We start from the raw sequence: 18,878 nt of genomic DNA, 5'->3' as shown, positions 1-18,878 counted from the left end.
ATGTGTGGTCCGAGTTACTTCTTGAAATTGGCAGAATATTTCAGAGTTAGTCATGACAACTCGGTAAAAGTGACATTAGCATAGGAACATTATCCATTGCAATGACCTGATTTGCAGTTTTGAAGAGTTTTGAAAACTAAAGGTTAAATTCCTATGATAGACTTTAGGCACACAACTTAAAATGGATGATAAATCGCAGAGGTTTTGATAATGCCCCTTGTTAGCAACATTGATGCTATAGCTACATCCACTATGGAGAAAAGATGGGGTAAGTACTAGAGTCTTGGCTGAGGATAAGCTTATGTGATCAAAACAATGCTAGACTAGAGTCGAGAAGATGGCGTCCTAGGGTGGGGTAGGCAGCCTGCGAGTTCCAGAGATTTCAGCCTGCAACTAGCGTAAACCGTTTGGTTGCGCCCCCGTCCCAGGTGATATGAAATGTGGATGTGTTCTATAAAGAAGTATCAATTGGATAGGTTTGCTGGTTGTTAGAATAATTTTGCTCAGCCATGTGTTTTGTAGAGTGAGGGACACGGATGCAGAGAGCAGTGTGTCCCTTAGTCACCTAGTAGTAGCAGTGCTTAATCAGTCAATGTTAACTCTTAGAAGGGGGGCAAGGTGGTTTCAAAATACACTAGCACTTATTTATTCTTTGTTTTATAATGTGCTGAATGTGTACCTGATACTTCAGATCACAAAGAAAAAAGGGTAGGTTTAGGGAGGTGTAAATGGAGGAGGTAGGCGGATGGATTGAGGACACATGTAGGTTCACGGAGAAAAAAAAAAGTTGCATATCTTCAAGCCTTTAAAAGTGCTGCACAAACAGCATACAGACCTCTTCAATTTGTATTTTTGTGATGCTGCTATATACCATTATAAGTGCGCAATTATGTTCTCAAGGTACTGTGAAGATCCACAAATGGATGTTAAAATAACACTATTATGTGCAGTAAAATGACTTAAACAAGTTAAAAAGGTAATTAGGCTTTGTTTAGAGTATTTTCAGAGTTCATGGTTGTGACACTGCCCTTTAGGTTCACAGGCAATATACAAAGTCAAATTGGTCGCTTAGGCACCAGTTTATCTGGTAGTACTGAGGGGTACTTGAGAAACACCCTCAAATTAACAGGGAGGTAGTCCCTTATAGAAATCAATGGGAAAGGTGGACCACCTGCAGACTGGATAAAACACATGCTGACCCCGATGTTGCAGTTCGCACAGTGTTGAGTAAAGACCCAATCCTAAAGATGGGGCCACAGTCGAATGACATTCCAATTACTCTTGAGAAGCATCTGAAGGCAAGGGAAACCTGCAGTCCGGAATCATCGAATGTTTCCGACTTGTTGCGGTTGCCTTTTTGGTTCCTCCTAAGGCCGGAGGTAAACTGTGGCATTCCCAGTCTCCATTGTTTCGGAGACTGAGCGGAGACTATGACATGCAGTTGAGCTGGTCCGGACAAGAGCCACTGGAGAAAGAGCTAGGTTGATGCAAAGCTGAATTGCTCACTTATGAGTCGTGCAGTTGATCCAGAGAGGAGGTTTGCAGCTCCGGATATCAGAAAATGCAGTCAGAGTCCAGAGATAATAGTTAAGGTAGTGCCAGGACTTTTAAGGGTCTCAGAAATGTAATTGTGGTTATTTGGTACCTGGGGTTCGGTGTGGTACAGAAAGCCAGGATTGTGCTGTGCTCCCGACCAGTTTAGGACTGCGCATGGACAAGCAGTAAGGTTTATTCTGGTAGCCGGGGTTCCTTGAGGCCAGTAACAAAGATAAACATGCCAGGTCAAGGATAAAGAGTTCCGATTCATTGGTGGAAAAGTCCACTGTATACATACATTAGAAGAGCCTCCCCCATCAGACTGCTCTTGGCAAGATGCAGCCGAGAAACGCTTTGGACAATTGTCTGGTTTGGTACCATCCCACAGGGGCTTATCCCCAAGTTCCATTTCCTTTGTTTAACACAGTTTAAAAGCAGACTCTGGTTAAATATGGAATTCAGAAGCTGAGTGAACAGTTGATATCCGATCAGAACGATGTAGCCATTTCAAGCTTTGACAGCTACCTAATTACACTTAAAAACGTGTGTGTGTATGCGTTTCTTCCCAGGCTCTCCTTGGAATGATTTCTGCCAGAAATTCAGACATCCAATCACACATCTGTCTCTGGTTTTGTTCAACTCAGCCTTTGTTCTCAGAAGTAGGCACTGTGACTAAACTAGGTAATTTGTCCCTTCTCCTAAAGGGGAGCACCCTACCGTGAGGCTAGGGAGGTGAGCTTGTTCTACAACACCCTGCCTAGGGGTCGAGGCAAGTGGGATCTCACCGGGAAAGACTCCCCTTTGGGGACAAGGACTCCCGCTTCTCTGAGGAACTCCAAGCCATTTACCATGGTGGCATATATGGGACTATCAAATACGCAGAACACTATTGAAGCCAGAGAATGAGCAAGAGTCAACACTGAAATGGACATTTGTAACCAAGAAAGATCTGTCTCTTTAAGGCAAGACTAACTTTAACAGACGAGTAAACTGAAGACTGCGAAGAAGGAGAAGCAGCACACACAGGGACGTAGCGAAGTCCAGAGAGAGAGCGAAGAGCATAAGCAGGGTAAGCCCACTGATGCTGTGACACCTGCGAGAGGTGGAGCCGAGGAGAACCGTGGAGCCGGCGACTTTCAGTAATGGGCAGAACACAAAAGCAAAACAATAGAGGCACAGCATTTGCAAGCAGTGAGGAAAGAGAGATGGGAATTAAAATCCCAGTAGTGGCGTGACCACGAAGGCTTTGTGGTGGGCAGTGCACCCATCGAACCACATCAAAACCACTATGCCGAGGATGCAGCGAGAGGCCTGCTTAGCCGCAGCCATACCAGGTCACAGGGAGAAAGAGGGCCGTGAACGGGATGCCGACTGAGTTGGCAAGATGAAGAACTGGAGCGAGCAAAGTGAACCTGGGCAACTGCAGGCCCCAGCGACGTTCCCCTGGAGAGTCAGAGGTACCACGGAGAACAGGAGAAACGGGAGGCCATCTGGGAATCGTTATAAAGGAAAATAAACTCATCCCAGTGAAATTGGCAAGACATTGAATTTGGGATAAAATGGAACTGTTATAATGTGAGAAAAAGTCTGCCAAACAAACCTGAGAGAGAGCACTACAACCAGAGCACAAATACCCAGGGAAGAGGGGAAAGCTGATAAGCCAAGAAGAAAAGAGTGGAGGATATCAGAGAGAGACTTGTATGAATACAAAGAGAAGTTAAGAACCACTTGAGGGAAAATATACTCCGAGTCAATGGCCCCAGTAAAGGGGGAACCGTAAGAACCAAGACAGTATATCCCAGCTAAGAAGCTGTCTGCTACTGAACTCAAAAGGGTATAGAAACCTGAACCTCAAACTAGAGACCAAACAGGGGATATTGGAACAGTATCCCTAAAGAGGGTGGGAAGACCCAAAGACATTGTGAAAGAGTGGCAAGAACTGATACAGAAAGTGACAAGAGACCATTTAAAAATAGCCTACTAACAAGGAGTCCTGAAGAGAAGGAAAGCCATTGTCACAACATAATTCGGAGGAGAGAGGCAGCCTACTGATCTTATTTAAGTTGGTTAAAATAGTGCTAGGGTCAGTTATAACTCGTTTTTGGACAGCAGACATTCATTTGAGACTGTACAGTAATAGGGAAATATGGGCCGTCTTCTGATCATTTATTAGTACCCTACCATCATAAGTCAGGCTACAAAATGCGACACGATTAGTCAGAACACAGGCTTTACCAGCGTGTAAAACCAAGTCATTTCTGTGCTACCAGTGTAACGCGCGTTATGTACAGCAGCATTCTTTCACTTACGTTCCTCTCTCCTCACACTGCTGCCATTTTCCAGCCACTTTTAAGCATTCGCAACAGTACAAAACAGTTTTGCAGGACGCAGCAAGTAAACACACCCCTCCATGATCAACATCGTCGAAATCAATGTGTGAGGCGCCCGACGTGAACGTCACCATTATAGACCAATTACAATCACAGGCTAATGCTCCTATCATATCCTTCAACTTAACAGGTGGACGGAGTTTTGATGAATGGCTACGTGACAGCCCAACTAACTGAAGAAATACTGTCGTGCCAACCTTTCAGTTCAAATAAACTTTGAAGTATCCCGCTCACCCTTAAAATAAAAAATTTAGCAGACATGCCACTGTATGTAACAGTGATTTGGATACTATAGAATTAAATAAATCAGAACGAAACACCCAACAACCAAATGGGCTATAGACACATTAAAAGGATGGTTAGTTCAAAAAAAGGACAATCGCCTATTTTTGAATTTGAGCCACTTCCTACATTGGCCTCCTTGTTGTGGCAATTCTATGCCGAAGTGTGCAGCCCATCTGGCTCAGAATACCAGCAACAAAGCTTAATCTCTGCGGTACAGAATTAATTGGCATTTAAATAATCCTGTTTAGGACATGTAAGGAAGGCATGGTATCAACAGTAAGACAGACACAAGTGACTACAGTTCAAGGGTGTTTATTCAACTTCAAAAAGGGTTTGAAAAACGCCTATTTAGTCCTAAATTTAAAGATGCAAGCAAGCTGTGACCATCAAATAATAATAATGCAGTCCTAATGGTGTCCTGTAAAAACAAAAGGGCCTATACAAAAAAAAAAAACTATTGCCAATCCTTGCCTCTAAATACAAATAGTGTGGGAAACAATGTTAAGTAAAAGAAAAAAAGTGTTCAAGAAATGGTATATCAGGATATTCAGGCCATTGGCTACCCTTCTCCAAGTTTTCAGCATGGGACAAGACAGCACACTCAAGCTTAGCACAGTCTCTGGCTACTCTAGCACGAGGCTGCAGTTCAAACATTAGCATCAGTGGCTTCCATGCGCAAGTCTCTTCCTTTCAAAGTCTATTCTTTCAGAGGGCCTGATGCGACAAACAAGTTATTTTCTTCTTAGGATTTCACACATACTCAATTTCTCAGGTGATTCACTATTCACCTCGGATCCCCCTCAGCCGGGCTCAGATCAGTTTTAACTCAATGCTCAGTCTCTCTCTGGCCGGGCTTGGACCAATTTAATTCACTCTAACACAACTTGCTTTAACCCAAAGCTTTCAATGCATCTCCCTTGTTCGAGCTCGAACCAACTTGTTCTACTTTGTCATCAACTTTCTTGGCAGTATCAACATCGAAGACTTTTGATTGTGCACAGGATTTTGCTTGACCACGTTGGCTCACAATCCTTTGCCACTCTAACTTTTGCCACCTCAATTGGATACCTTACAGAGACCTTCGAATGAGCATGCACGTGGTGACGGACCACAATGTCAAAGGTATCGTATCTTGGTTTCAAAGTTCAATCATTCATCTGTTTAATTTTTCTCGCGTTGGTTATCGCATGCGTTTTATACACTGTTCTCTTTAGCGCTCATCATACAATATGGCCGCTTGCAACCCTGGCTTCAACACAGACCGGTCTGGTATTGGTATCCCCAACTCACCGGCTGTGTTGATTTTACTGGTGCTGCTTTGTTGTATCAGCCAAGGACATTACCATGGCAGAAGGCGATTCTCCCTTCCTTCATTATCAATTTGGGAGGGGACCGGGTACCTCCAACACAATGCAGGATTCGGCAGCCTTGTTTCCTGGTCTTACACTTTCTATTCTCAAGGTTTTGTGATAACGGTTCCTTGTCGAAAAGGTCAAGGGCATTTCCCTCCTTGCAATCCCTTTCTGTTTCGCTGTCTTTCTCCTCGTGTTAAACTGCCATCTTGGAACTGCTGTTTCCTTGTGCATTTTGCCTTGCTCAAAGTGTGCTCTCGTACTCCGCCTTTTATCTATGTGGGGAAGTGTAATGGGAGTCAGGTGTGCATGATGGTTAGTAAAATCTGACACTGCCTGATCATTGTATTGGGACAGGCCAGGTAAACGGCTCAGGTGTTAGTCCGTTTTCTCTCATCGCGAGCTGTCCATGAGAAAGTGTTCGTGTTGTGAAAGGGGTGAGGGGGGTTCATTTCCTAAGTATCCTTCCTGGCAGGATGGGCTAAAGGTGTTACAGGGAAGGGGATACCGCATCTCACCATCCAGAGACCCACTCCCACTCCGCAAAGACTCCCCCCATCCAGGTGATCCTCCCGCACTGGTTCACTCCCAGGAACTGGACCCAAAAGTGATGGCGTGTCCTGGCCACCAAGATGACAGATCCCCAGGGACTAGCAGGTCAGACACCTTCAGGTTTCTCATAGGCGTGACTGAAAAGAATTGGCTGTGCTCTAATCACCCATCTCATGAATGGACATGCAAAAACTGCAAAATGTAAGCTTTTTAAATATTGAGTTCCCTGAGTCTTTGCAATATAAAGCTTGGTTTGAAATTCAACTTCGATTTCAGCTGCAGAGGAAGATAAGGTCAAAAAAGTTTACTAGCTAATGCCTTCCAATTGATAAAAGATGAAACTGGAAAGCAGTATGCCACTGACTTTTAATTAACTTACCAAAAATAATCATTAATTTCTTGAAAGCCACCACAGTGATTTACGCTGACAAATGTATGAGGTACCAAATGATACAGATTGGCCTGTGAGTTCACTACTATGTTACATGAAGATTGAAAAAGGAACAATGTGCAAATGAAAGTATCTGGTATAATAATCAGCCTTTGGGGAAAAATATTCTCAGCACATTATGCCCAAAATAAGCAAACTTGCCCACCTAAGCACAGTCTACACCAACCATTGAATTTGTACTACAACAATACAACTTCTTGCAAACACTGGACTCAAAGCAAGACAAATTATGTCGGTCACTGGGCACAGAGGTGCCTCCTCGATAGAAAGCTACGGGAAACTTCAACAAACAGTGTAGTAAATGGTCAACAATTCTCCATTATGCAAAATTGAGTAATTGTCCTTCAAAATCACAATGTATTGCACCCGTCCAATGTATTCCCTCCTTGTATCACTCACTCATATCTTCTTCCACTTGTACTTTACCTTCGTCCACCACCTTTTCTAGTAATAACCCTACTGCTCCATTTGCAAACTGTTCCCTTGCCTGTCCAATTAAATCACAAATAAGGCTGTTAACACAGTCAATTAAGAACAAAGTGATAATATTCTCCAAAGGATTATTCTACTCCATTTTTCACTTTACCTTATGTTGCCAATATATTAATTTTATTAGTGTGTCGCAACGTGTGTTTAACCACAATTGTTCCAGTTGAAACAATAAATGTTGTCCTTATAATAAAGATGTGCTTTATTATGCATCCAACATAGCCACCATGTTTCCCAGCTAAAAACAAAATGATTGGTCTAGTTTTCTACGACATAACCATGTTGCGCTCTGCCTCAGCTAGTCGTGCAGTAAGGGCAGCAGCTCCTGGACACTGAACGTGTTTGTTTCCCGGGTGAAACTCCCAGGATACTAATAGCAATAAACTCTGAGCTTGGGTGTGGGGAGGCATTACCAGGTCAGGTAATGCCCCAGGGCCTTCATTAAGGCCCTCACTTCGCTCGGGCACGTACCTAAAGCATTACCTGACCCTGGTAATACCCGCACAACGTGTGCTTCATTTACCTAAATAACCAGTGAAAATGTCATCAGTGTCCACTTCCTTCATCTGACCCAGCGAGAACAGTTACCATGACCATATATGGTTCCATCCATATCTCGCACAAACTTTCATAGGAAAAAAGGATAGCTGCTGGGCACAGTATTGGATTTTGTACAGGCATCCGCAGTAAGGAACAAACAGGATACTGTGGGATGTTCCCCACATGCACTTTAAACTGGCATTACTTGAAAAGTGAACAAGGGCAGAGGGAACAAGAGCAGAGGGAACAAGATCCTGAAGGCCAGAGTGTATCCCAGGGGGCACCTCATAGGTCCCATCCATGACAAGTCCTTCAATAGGACTCAGGGACAGTTAACAAACCAGTCATGAAAAAGGGCAATCGTTCAGATGCCTCTCACCAGAAATACAGTTCATAACTTTTAACCGCACAATTGAGTCCAATGTATGTGGCCCTATTGCAGGGTTTCCCGTCTCAATGTTTTACCTTCAATACATATTATCTCTATAGCATTTGAATATTGTTGGTCTTTTCTTTACAATCTTCATTAGGAATAACAAAGAACGGTACCTTATTGAGTATTTTGTTAAATGCTCATCTGGATGCGATGCTTTTGTAAGCTATTCCGTGGCACACATGAGCCCAATTGAAATGGCTTCCATCAAAATTTGAAAATAAAATTCCAGCAGGGATACAGGGTTCAGTATTGCCAGGAGCTGGGAACTACTTAACTCGAGCTTTTAGCTTAGGAGAGATTGACACCAACAGCTCCTAAGAGCTTCTTTTGACGCAGACCATTAGACCAACTAGTGCCATGCAAACATACCTATGGGGCACTAACTCTTGGTCTTTGGGAATATGTCTGTAAGGCATTTAAACCTACAATGAAGGACAAAGGCTGGATGGATCTCGTGTGGAAGTTATATTTGCAACTCCCCATGTACAGCTCCTCGGTACCTTCCGCTTACTCTTTAATTCGGGATATAACCAGAGCTTCGTTTATCTCCTGCTAAAAAAATCCTTATTTTGACACCTGATAGATAAATGAAATCACAACTTAAATAGTGTAGTTTGGGTGTTCGACTAGAGACTATCCATTCAGATTTCTTTAGTCTGCACCATTCCTGTGCCAATGTATGTCTACAGAACACTAGGTGGTGTGATGTGCACAGACTTTGTATATTTCTTTGTTTTAATGTGCCAACTTTCCTTGAATTGTTCTCTTCTATTTTACATCAAATCTAGGGGTTAAATGGCATGTCTGATTCTCAGGTTTAGTCGACGAGTGGCAAAATGCCCTAACGGAGTCCATTCCCTCAATATGCTATGCCCCCCGCCCGTTCCTATATTCACATTTTTTATATAAAAAGGGTCTTGTGGGGATGAGTACTTTAGCTCCCCTGGGGATACATTATTGTGTAATTTCTCCCAATTGTTCCCCCATGGGAATTAAATCTGAAGGCACCATCTATACTAGGGTGACCAAAAGACATGCAGGTGGCCCCTGTTTGTAAATGTGCAGCTCCCTGGTGGGCTAGAGTCTGTCATTCACACAGGGGTGCCAAGATAAGGGAGGTGGGTGGATTCGCTAGGCCATGTGCCAGCAGGGCTGCCACCCTGCTAGGGGGCACTTCTTGTCTCTAAAAAGGCATTAACGAGTAGAATCCAACGGGTCCATGGAAGAGAAGCACTTCCCTCATTTGCCACTCACATGGTCTAAATAGGGAAGATTTGGCCAGCAATATAGTGATTCCTCTCATGCCAGCATCCAAGTGTCTCCAACCTTTTCCGAGCATGACTGACGTCAGCGAGCAGTGCAAGGCTGACCACAGAAGTCCAGCAGTACTGGACCAGAGATTGGCCAAGGACGGCACTGGAATATATTGTGGTGCCTTGTGGTTGGTTGAAGGCCGAGGACAGACAGATGAATAAATCCCCTGGGGTAAGCAGTGGCAGTTTGACTATGTCCGCGGTGGGGCTCTAGCGCGTTCGTTAGCACTAGAGTGGTTAATTTAATTCGACATGACCAGAGTTTTAAATGGAAGAGCACTTACTTGTAATTTGAAGGCTCGCTCTTCTTCGCTATTTGCATCAAGCAGATCATCAATGTCAATTTCCACTTCTGGCATCTCCTCTTCCTGGAAAAAAAGATAAACAGCAATTACAAGTAGATTAGGGCTCTCTCTCAGGCCTAAACGACCAGAAGGCTTTTTTGTCTGTTCACATGAGCAGCCGAAAACATGCGTCAAGAGTATTTACAGGCAGACTGAAATGTTTAGTAAGCATCAGCATATGTATAAAGAATACCTTTTTTATTCTAGACAAAACAAAAGACAAAGTTACAAACCTTTGTATTCTGAGGGACTCCTTGGACACATTTTAAAAAGGGCGCATTTTGTGGATTGCATCAGACGCCAGGTTCCACAACTCTAATGCCACTAAATTGTACGAGTAAATCATGACCGTGCGCCTCAGAAAATGTGAGTATTTTGAAAGAATGTTCTGAATCAGCTATATTGCTATATCAGAAATCAGAAATGATTCACCTTAGAAGTCCGTCCACCCAACAAGGATTACGTAGTCACAAGGCACGTACGTAGATAATCAAAATACAACTGCTAAACTGTCCTAACAATCCAGCTATGATCCAGGAGATCAATGCAACAAGATACATTGAGCAAGAATAACCCAACCGTTCACATCCTCCTTAAATATTCCCGTAGGTTGTAATTATTGGCAGGACTATTGCTTCCATGTTGCCTCCTCTACAGCCATCTGTATTCATGACCACGCACCCTTCGGCCCCGCCAGCCATGTCTTGCACCATCGCAAGAATGCAGAGCAACAGCACCAGATGCCTTCCTCTCATCCAGGTGGGTTAGTCAGCGTGAATGGTGGGTAGTGTGAGTGAAGAGTGACTATTTGAGCCCCCTTCATGGGCCACTTCCAGCAAGGTTGTGCCATTGTACCAACCTGCCATTGTTTTGTATGCTCCTGAACCCAAATTGGTGGTTTATGATTCTAATTCCTTTGAGCATACAATTTCAAAGATTGGAAACTAGGGGTGTTATGGTATTAGTTTGATGACGGTATGATAACCACCTTGCCAAATTACAGTAGATCATGGTTATCGCGGTATAGCAGGTGGAGTTAACTAATCTTACCAAATATTTTCTAAAACGTCATAAATAGTCAGATTTATCAACACAAACAAAATCAGGCACCTAGGGCCAGAATTGGGCTTTTCAACATACTTTCCACTGAAATGCCACCCCTTGCTTCCACCAAACACAAACACACGTGTGGAGAGGAGGATGAGGGGGGGTGTTGGGAGCCCTGCTGAGACTGGCAAAGTAAACTGAATAGCTTTTCTTAAGTGGTCATTTGGGCTTTTAGCTCCCCCACTGGCTACTGATGAAGATGAACGCCTTTAGTTTACTTGCGGGCCAAAAGGTGTTCAGTAATCACGGACATGTTACCTTTTGGTATGGCGGAAGGGAATACCCACAGAGATTAGTGAATTCCGCAGTGTGACTTATATGTAAATTCAATGATAGAGCCAGGGAAATCCCCCATTGTCATACGTTTAGCAAACATTATCCATTATAAGTATATAAACCCCAAAGCCGCCAACCCAAAATAAACCTTTTTCCTTCTTGGCACTGTATTTATTCTTCCTATTGCTAACATATTGATTTTGTGTCAGGCACGTGTGGTTTATGGAATGGCATTAAAAACTGCTCCATCTGAAACTACTTGGCAGACGGCACATCCAACAGTGCAAGACCAAGACTGCGCAGCATTTGCTTACTGCAGCCTTTCCAAATCAGATTGAAAAGCACACAACGGTATAAACGGTATACCGGTATAAACAATGTGATGGTTATTATTGTTCAATTAAGTGGTTCACAGTATCTTTAATGGTATACCGTTCTACCATTACATCCCTATTGGAAACCCATGCCTTTCAAAATCACTGACAGCTGGGCTTTTGTCCACCTAGGTGGTCATGGGGGGAGCTCTCCTCGACACTGGACAAATCCAAACCAGCTATGCTCAACCCAGACTCAGCATTAGACGCAATAAACCATGCAATTCTAATTAATGCAGTGACAGCAGTTTACAACTCGTTACAATCCTACTTTGCAGTTTGCACACTAACTAATCGAAAGACAATACTTACAATGTTCCAGTAATGTGGTATCCCAAAGGTTCAAAACACACCTGCTTAACCTGGATAAAACTCAGTTTGTGATATTGGAAATGGTAGCATCAAACACTTAAGGAAAAACTGCACTATAAAGGGAAACATTTGATGTAGTATTTAACCCATCCCAACCATTATGTATGGAAATCGAGGAAACGGAAAGGGAACATTACGCATTTCTCATGGCACTTGCCAAAGTTGTAGATGTGTATCCTTTGTCAAACCATATAGGTTTGGTTACGTTTTATCAACAGGCTTCAAAATATGGTCCAAACAGTTACCCAAGGGCATCAGATCACATTACAATTCCTAAACATTCAGTAAGGATGCAGGACAAAGCCGTAGTGTTGTGCGCTGCAGGTCCACAGGAGATGCTGCCCGTCGACACGTAGCATGTTGTGCTATGTACCAGCTACTGATCCTCTAAGAGCTGCGGATCGGACCCTCTGCGGCAAAGCCTGCCCAGGCCAAGGCCCCAGTGTTGTGCGCCACAGGCGTTTGGCAACGAAGGGGTAGCGGTGCAGAATGAGCGCATGCTGCGCAGCTGTTGACCAGCAGCAATGGCAAAGTAAGAAAGATGCAGGCAGTGGGAGCAGCCATTATTGCTCTCTCCTAAACTACCCGGCCCTTCCACCTTTCCGCATACTTCTACTTACCGACTGGCTTAACATGCTGTCTCTGCACAACCTTAGGCGTCCCCCTCTTGTGATTAGCGGTACCTTATGTTTTGTGAGTCTGTTGTGTTCTGATGCTGCTGTGCTGCCACACTGCTAACTGTTGTGCTTTCTAGGTCTGTTTTCCCCCCCCGATAGGTGCCCACTCTACTGTTGGTTGCTGTTGGTTACTGCCTATCTGCTGTTCCACTAGGCTCCCCCTCACTCTCTAGGTTCCCACTCCACTGTTGGTTACTGTGTTCTGGTGTTCACGGGGCTCCGTCCGCTCACTAGGTTCCCATTCATCTGTTGGTTACTGCTGTGTCCACTAGTCCCCCCCCCCTCGGTTGATCTGTGCCCCCTGTTCTTAGTCCTCGCTGTGTTCTTGAGTTCCCCCTATGGTGTGTTATCTGTTTGCGCTTCTTCTGTTGTGTCCCTACAGTTCTGATTTTTTTTCTCTCTCCTCTCATCTCCCTCACTTCCTCCTCCTCACAGCCTCTATGGTGCTCTAGATTTCTCCCATCTTCTCTAACTGCTACTCTATCTCGTATCCCATCATTCTCACTAAGTCTCAAAGAAAAAAGTTCAAGAGAGACATCCTGGTCTCCAACCCAGAACCTCCCATCGCTGATACCTACATCAGTGCTTCCTCCAGACAGACTCACCGACATCTTTGTCGTTCCCTCTCCAAACCTATGGACTCCTCATATGGTTTCTGGTCTCTCTTTTCTCCTCCTCCTCCTCCTCCACCATTAATGGTGCCACCCTATGGAAGGTCCTTTTGGCCTCCTTCCATTCTTCCAAAGCCATCATCAATGTCCATCTTAATGGAACCGTCATGGTCCACAGCTCTCACTGAGCCCAATCTCCTCCTCCTTGATAGGCATCTCCCACGTCTCATCAACTGCCTCCCTTCTCCCACTACCCCTTCTACCTCCTCTCTGGCTCCTCTGCCACCTCCATCCTCTGCCTCCTCTCTGGCCCCTATGCCACCTCGGTCTACTTCCTCTGCCCACTCTGTGGCCCTTCTGCCGCTTCCAGTGGGTGTACCTCACTCCTGTACCCCAACCCGGAAGTCTATCAATTGTGGCAATCTGCTCCACGTAGCTACTCTCAACACTCACTCTGTTGTCAAACACTCCTGACATCTGCCACCTCTTCAAAGACCTTGACTTGGATGGCCTCGCTCTCACCAAGACATGGTTCACGGCCAGCTCCGTCACAGGTTTAGACACTCTCCTTGCTGAGGGCTACAAGATCCTCTCCAAGCCCAGAACCAACTGGCCCGGAGGTGGAGCGGCCCTAATCTTTCTGGAGTGGATCTCTGCTTCTGTCATTCCTATGCAGGACTATTCCTCCTTTGAATGCCTGGTCTGCAGGCTCTCCATCTCGCCTGGCCGCTCCCTGACTTTGGCCACCATCTACAGGCCACCTGGCCAGGTCACCTCTTCCTCTCAAAATGGACTGACCTCTGCTCTTCTCACCTTGCCTCCACTTCTCAACTTCTCCTCAGAGACCTCAACATCCACCTGGATGCTTCCAACACTTTCTCTGAGCTCTTCCGCAACCTATGACTTGCTTGCCTTTCCCATTCTACCCTCTGGTCCGACGCGCACTGCTGGACACACCTTGGATACACTCTTCTCCTCAGACATCCCCCTCTCTAATCCTCTTACTATTACTCTCTCCTGGACTGACCACTGTCTGCTTTCAGCCCACCTAAAACTGTATGCCTCAGGCAAAGCCCACGCCAGCACGGCCGCCTTCCTTCTTGGTCATTCGGCCCATGAAGCCACCTTTGCCTCTACCTTTCTCTGCGCCTACTACTCCTGCAGATGACACCCATTCTGATAAAGCCCTCTCTAGCATGCATCTTTCTATCTCCAACACCCTGGACAGCCTTGCCACGGTCATGAGGATCTGTCTGAAGCCTACCTCCAAGTGCAACTCTTGGTGGGACACCAACCTCGCTGCACTGAAACGCAAGTGCAGGGAGGCCTTGAGGAAGTGCAGGGTCAGGGGGGGCACATCTTCTAACAAACTGGCCTGTCGCCTGCTCCAAAGGCAATACAGACTCTCACTCTTCTAACAAGAGGGTCCATATTCAAGCCTGCGTCCCTGCGGCCTCTAATAAGACAACCAAACTCTTTAAAATCTGCAAGGAGCTGGCCAATCCTACAGCAGTCTCCACCTCTCCTATTCCATCCCAGGCCCTCTGTATGGCTCGGACTTCTCATTTCACCACTAACACCCAGGACATCCTGTCCTCATCTTCCTCTCTCTACCTCACCCTCTCCCTCTCCCTCACTCTCTCCCTCTCCCTCTATTCCCCCCCTCACAGGCCCCCTTTGGCCACCTCTCACTCTCCTCTTCCTCTGCCCTCCCCCCCTCTCCGATAACACCCAACGGTTTTTCTAGACAAATTGGATGTATGAAAGGGTCATCCAAACAGATGCTCCCTTGCTATTCCAGAACTATTAAGGACCACATTGTCACCCTCACCCAAGCTTTGAGCGATTTCTGTAATCACTCTTTCTCCACTGGATCTTTCTCCTCTCTGCTCAAGCACTCCCTTGTGCGCCCCCTCTTAAAGTTTTCTGCCGATCCTACCTGTCCAGCAAACTATCACCCGATATCGATCACTCCATTCCTGGGAAAACTCCTGGAAAAGCTACCCATCTCCCAAATTGCACTCCACACTGATTCGGTTGGTTGTCTCCATGACCACCAGTCTGGCTTCAGAGCCACCAGAGGTAGAAAAGCTGCTCTCCTGAACACCTGTGAAGATCTGCTCTCTAATCTTGATTCCAGCTTTCCCCCTGTCCTCATACACCTTGACCTGCTTTTGACACAGTCAATCTTGCCAGCCTGATCAATCGACTCTGAGAACCTGGGCATCACGGATCAGGCCCTGGTATGGCTAACTTTCCTTCTGGACCGATCCTCCCTGGTCCAACTTGAGTCCTTTCTCCCCACCACCTCTCTCTCCACATGTGGTGTCCCCCAGTGCTCTATCCTCTCACCCTGGCTCTTCAATATCGATCTGGCCCCTTTGGCCCACCTGTTCTCCACCTTCGCTTTTAACTTTCAGTGTTATGCGGAAGACACTCCGCTCTCCTTCAGGTTTCCCTTAGCCTCCTCTCCTTCCACGCTCATTCCCGACTATCTGCGATTCAGGAATGGTGCACCTGCAACAATTTCTGCCTCAATGCCAGTAAGACTGAGATCCTACTCATTGGGACCCCTGCTCCCACTTTCCCTCTCTGGCTCGGGTCGCCCTCCTGGGGGCCTCTACCCTCGAATTCCGATGAGGCTAAAAACCTTGTCATCTTTGACTCCACTCTCTCCTTCACCCCTCATATCGCAGACCTTGCCAAGAAGGCCCACTTCCAGCTGCACCTCCTCAGAGACATTCTACCTTTTCTCACCTTCCCTCAGAAGCTCTATGTCTCCAGAGCTCTGGTTCTCTCTAGGCTGGACTATTGCAACAGCCTCTTTCTCAATATGCCCAACTACTCTTTGCGCGCTGAAATTAATCCAGAACAGAACTGCAAGACTTATCCTTGGCCACAAGTCCAGGGACTGCATCTCTCCAGCCCTGAAATCTCTCCACTGGCTCCCGGTGGCTGCAAGGATCAAGTTCAAGACCCTCTGCATTGTCCACAAGGCATCCATGCCAGGGTGCTCACTATATCTAACTCTTGTTGCCTAAATACCTTCCCTCTAGAGACCTTCACACAGCTACCTCTAACTCTCTGAGGGCCAGACACTTCTCCAAGCAGAGTTTGGAGGGTAGATGTCTCTGCTCTGTAGGTGCCTCACTCTGGAACAGCCTCCCTTTCCATCTCAGACTGGAGCTGGAACGCCTTCTCCCGCTCGCTTCCTTGCCAACCTACCTGTCTGCTGCCCTGACTGGTTGCTTTGTACCCTCTGAGCCTCACTGGGTACCAAGTTCCTCATGACCAGTCAACCTTGCACCGCCTCCTGGCCTACCATGCACTTAGAGGCTATAACTGCAACTCCTACAGCCCCCATGCCTCCTTGCACTTAACCAGAGCCATGTTGCCTGACCGCACTTGCCCCTCCCCTCACCCCTGCATCCCCGCTTCCCTTCCCACTGAACTTGGATCCGAATGACAAAAGGTCTAGTAGGATTGTTTGTCTCTTCTTCCCTCTGTCTCCCCTCCTCCCTTGTGGCACTTAGAAACACAGGCGCATTATACATACCAAATGTTATCACATCATATATCAAATGTATATAAGCAATATAAGCACATGGAGATCCTGCCCTTGGTCAATTAGAATGTTCTGAGTGCATTCAATAACTATTGGTATTGGCGGCATTTTGAACATTTGGTCTTCAAAATTAAACGGTAAAACCACAATACTCATTTCCAGGGGAGATTTTCTTACTCCCTGGGAGGAGCTTTTGTGCTGCAAAATCCTATTTAACACAATAGAAAGCTAAAACATGAAAATGCTTTCTCTTTCTTACAGAGAAATCCTTTACTTTTATAGGACACAGTGCATGTTCATGTTAAACCCGCTCAAGTATAATCAAATGTGCAATTTAAATGCTTAACTAATGAAGACCTTATTTAAATACTTCAAAATAAAAATACATTAAATTTATGAAATCAGTTTGTCAAATTTACTTTACTCACTATTAAAGTACTGTTTTTACTTCACCACGAAAGCCAATTATGCATTGCTATTATCACTATGTGCTAACAGACTTATAGACTTCGAGAGGAATCATTATCGCTTGGGATAATGATCCTTCCCCCATCTATGGTCCTCGGCTTCGCGCAAGAAAATAACTTGATGGTGGGTCGTTACCACGCGAGGTCGACCGCTCCCTTGGTCTACAAGGCTATATTCAAAATATTCTGTGATTTTCAAACTTTGTTTCTCCCATTGAATAAAAAGGATGGCCTTAGTACTCAGTAGGTCGGAAAGGTTTTTCAAAACAATGATGGCATGTACACGTTGCATTTAATTTGGGATAATCTCAGCATCGCAAGTGATAAATTATTCCTGCTCTGGGAGTCAGACATCATTGTGCATTAATGCCATCTCAGATAAGGAGACTATAAATCAGTGGCTGCATGGGCAGACCATCTGTCTTAAACTTGGTTCTAGGATCTCAAAGCAATTATCCGAGTCCCCCCAAGAACTGGAATAATGGTGATATTTCACATCAATTTTCAACCTGATCAAATAATAACTTGCCCTCAAAGTAACCATCAAGGACTTCAGAGGGCCATATGAAACAGCACTGACAAATCACGAGCAATGCTCTTTGAAGAACATCATAAAGACTATGATCTTTTAGAGAACAAAAGAGTCGAGAATAAAACCAGGTGATGTGGCTGGATTAACCAAAGATTAAATGATCCGATTTGCAAATCTGCACCTGAAGACTGGTCAATAAGCACATAATTGCGTGCCAGAATTCTGGGGGAGGAAAGGCTTAGTCATTGCTTGAAAACTTTCAGACAATACTTAAGGGGCATGATGCCAGTTATGAATAATACCTCAATAGAATGGCGCATCATACTCCTATGGGTGATGGGAAATGCCAAGCTGAATTTTCAGATATTTCAGGAGTGCCACATACAAATCAAACAACAAGGAGAGCATCATCACCTTGTGGCACACCAAAGAGCATATAGTCAAATATTCCCCAGTTCTTGTTGAACCAGAAAATGCTTCCATATTGCAAAATGTTAAGAGTAATATAGGCCAGGTTACTCATTTTTGTAATGAAGAAAGTAGGGGGGGAAGTTAGTAAGAGGAAGTGAGTAAGGGGCTGTACAAGAGAGAACTCCCATAAAGACCTTTAAGAAATGAAAGCCTTCATAAATGTAGAGAGTTTTTTGTGGGGATGTGTGTGGGTACAACCTCTTCTGTTGGCGACCTTAGATTAATTATTAACGCTTTTCACCTGTGTCGCATCCGTGTGGCAATTATTGGAGCAACCAATCCCCTACCTTCTTGGTTTGAAAACAGATCAGAGTGGTCTGCCACACAATGATTGCGCCACACAAGTTTTCAAAAAACACCTTCCTTTATATTTTGCAAATTCAGTCATATACAACAACTCTTTGTGCAAGTTTCAGAGTTTTCCAATAGAAATCACAATGCCCTCTATTCCTGGTTAACACGTGTTTCGGCTGCTCAAGAGCCTTTTTCAAAACAAATAGGGCAAAATCAGTACAAAATCTCATTCAACTTTAGACCTCTTCTTTCGACTTAATCTCCAGTTTCTCTGCCTCACTGAAACCTGGATCGCACCTACCACTCCTGCCTCTCTTACGTGTCCGTTTTCTCCAACTTTTTCCACATTACTCGTCCTATTGGCAAGAGGTCGCATTGGTATCTTGGCCCACTGTTCTTTGATGACTTCACCCTTCTTCTCACCCTACCTTTTCTATTTCTGAA

At 45.1% G+C, this 18,878-nt stretch overlaps 1 protein-coding gene across 1 annotated transcript in view; it reads right to left on the bottom strand.

The window, feature by feature from the left end:
• LOC138467267 (protein phosphatase 1 regulatory subunit 14C-like) overlaps window positions 1-18,878 on the bottom strand; it is a 677,926-nt gene that overhangs the window by 110,359 nt on the left and 548,689 nt on the right. Inside the window, exon 4 of the mRNA XM_069607278.1 lies at window positions 9,629-9,712. Coding sequence (XP_069463379.1) covers window positions 9,629-9,712 — 84 coding nt within the window. The remainder of the gene's footprint in view (window positions 1-9,628; window positions 9,713-18,878) is intronic.

Source organism: Ambystoma mexicanum, chromosome 4q, assembly GCF_040938575.1.
Source record: "Ambystoma mexicanum isolate Mex_15411 chromosome 4q, UKY_AmexF1_1, whole genome shotgun sequence".
NCBI lineage: Eukaryota > Metazoa > Chordata > Amphibia > Caudata > Ambystomatidae > Ambystoma > Ambystoma mexicanum.
This window is presented reverse-complemented; position numbering and strand designations above follow the sequence as displayed.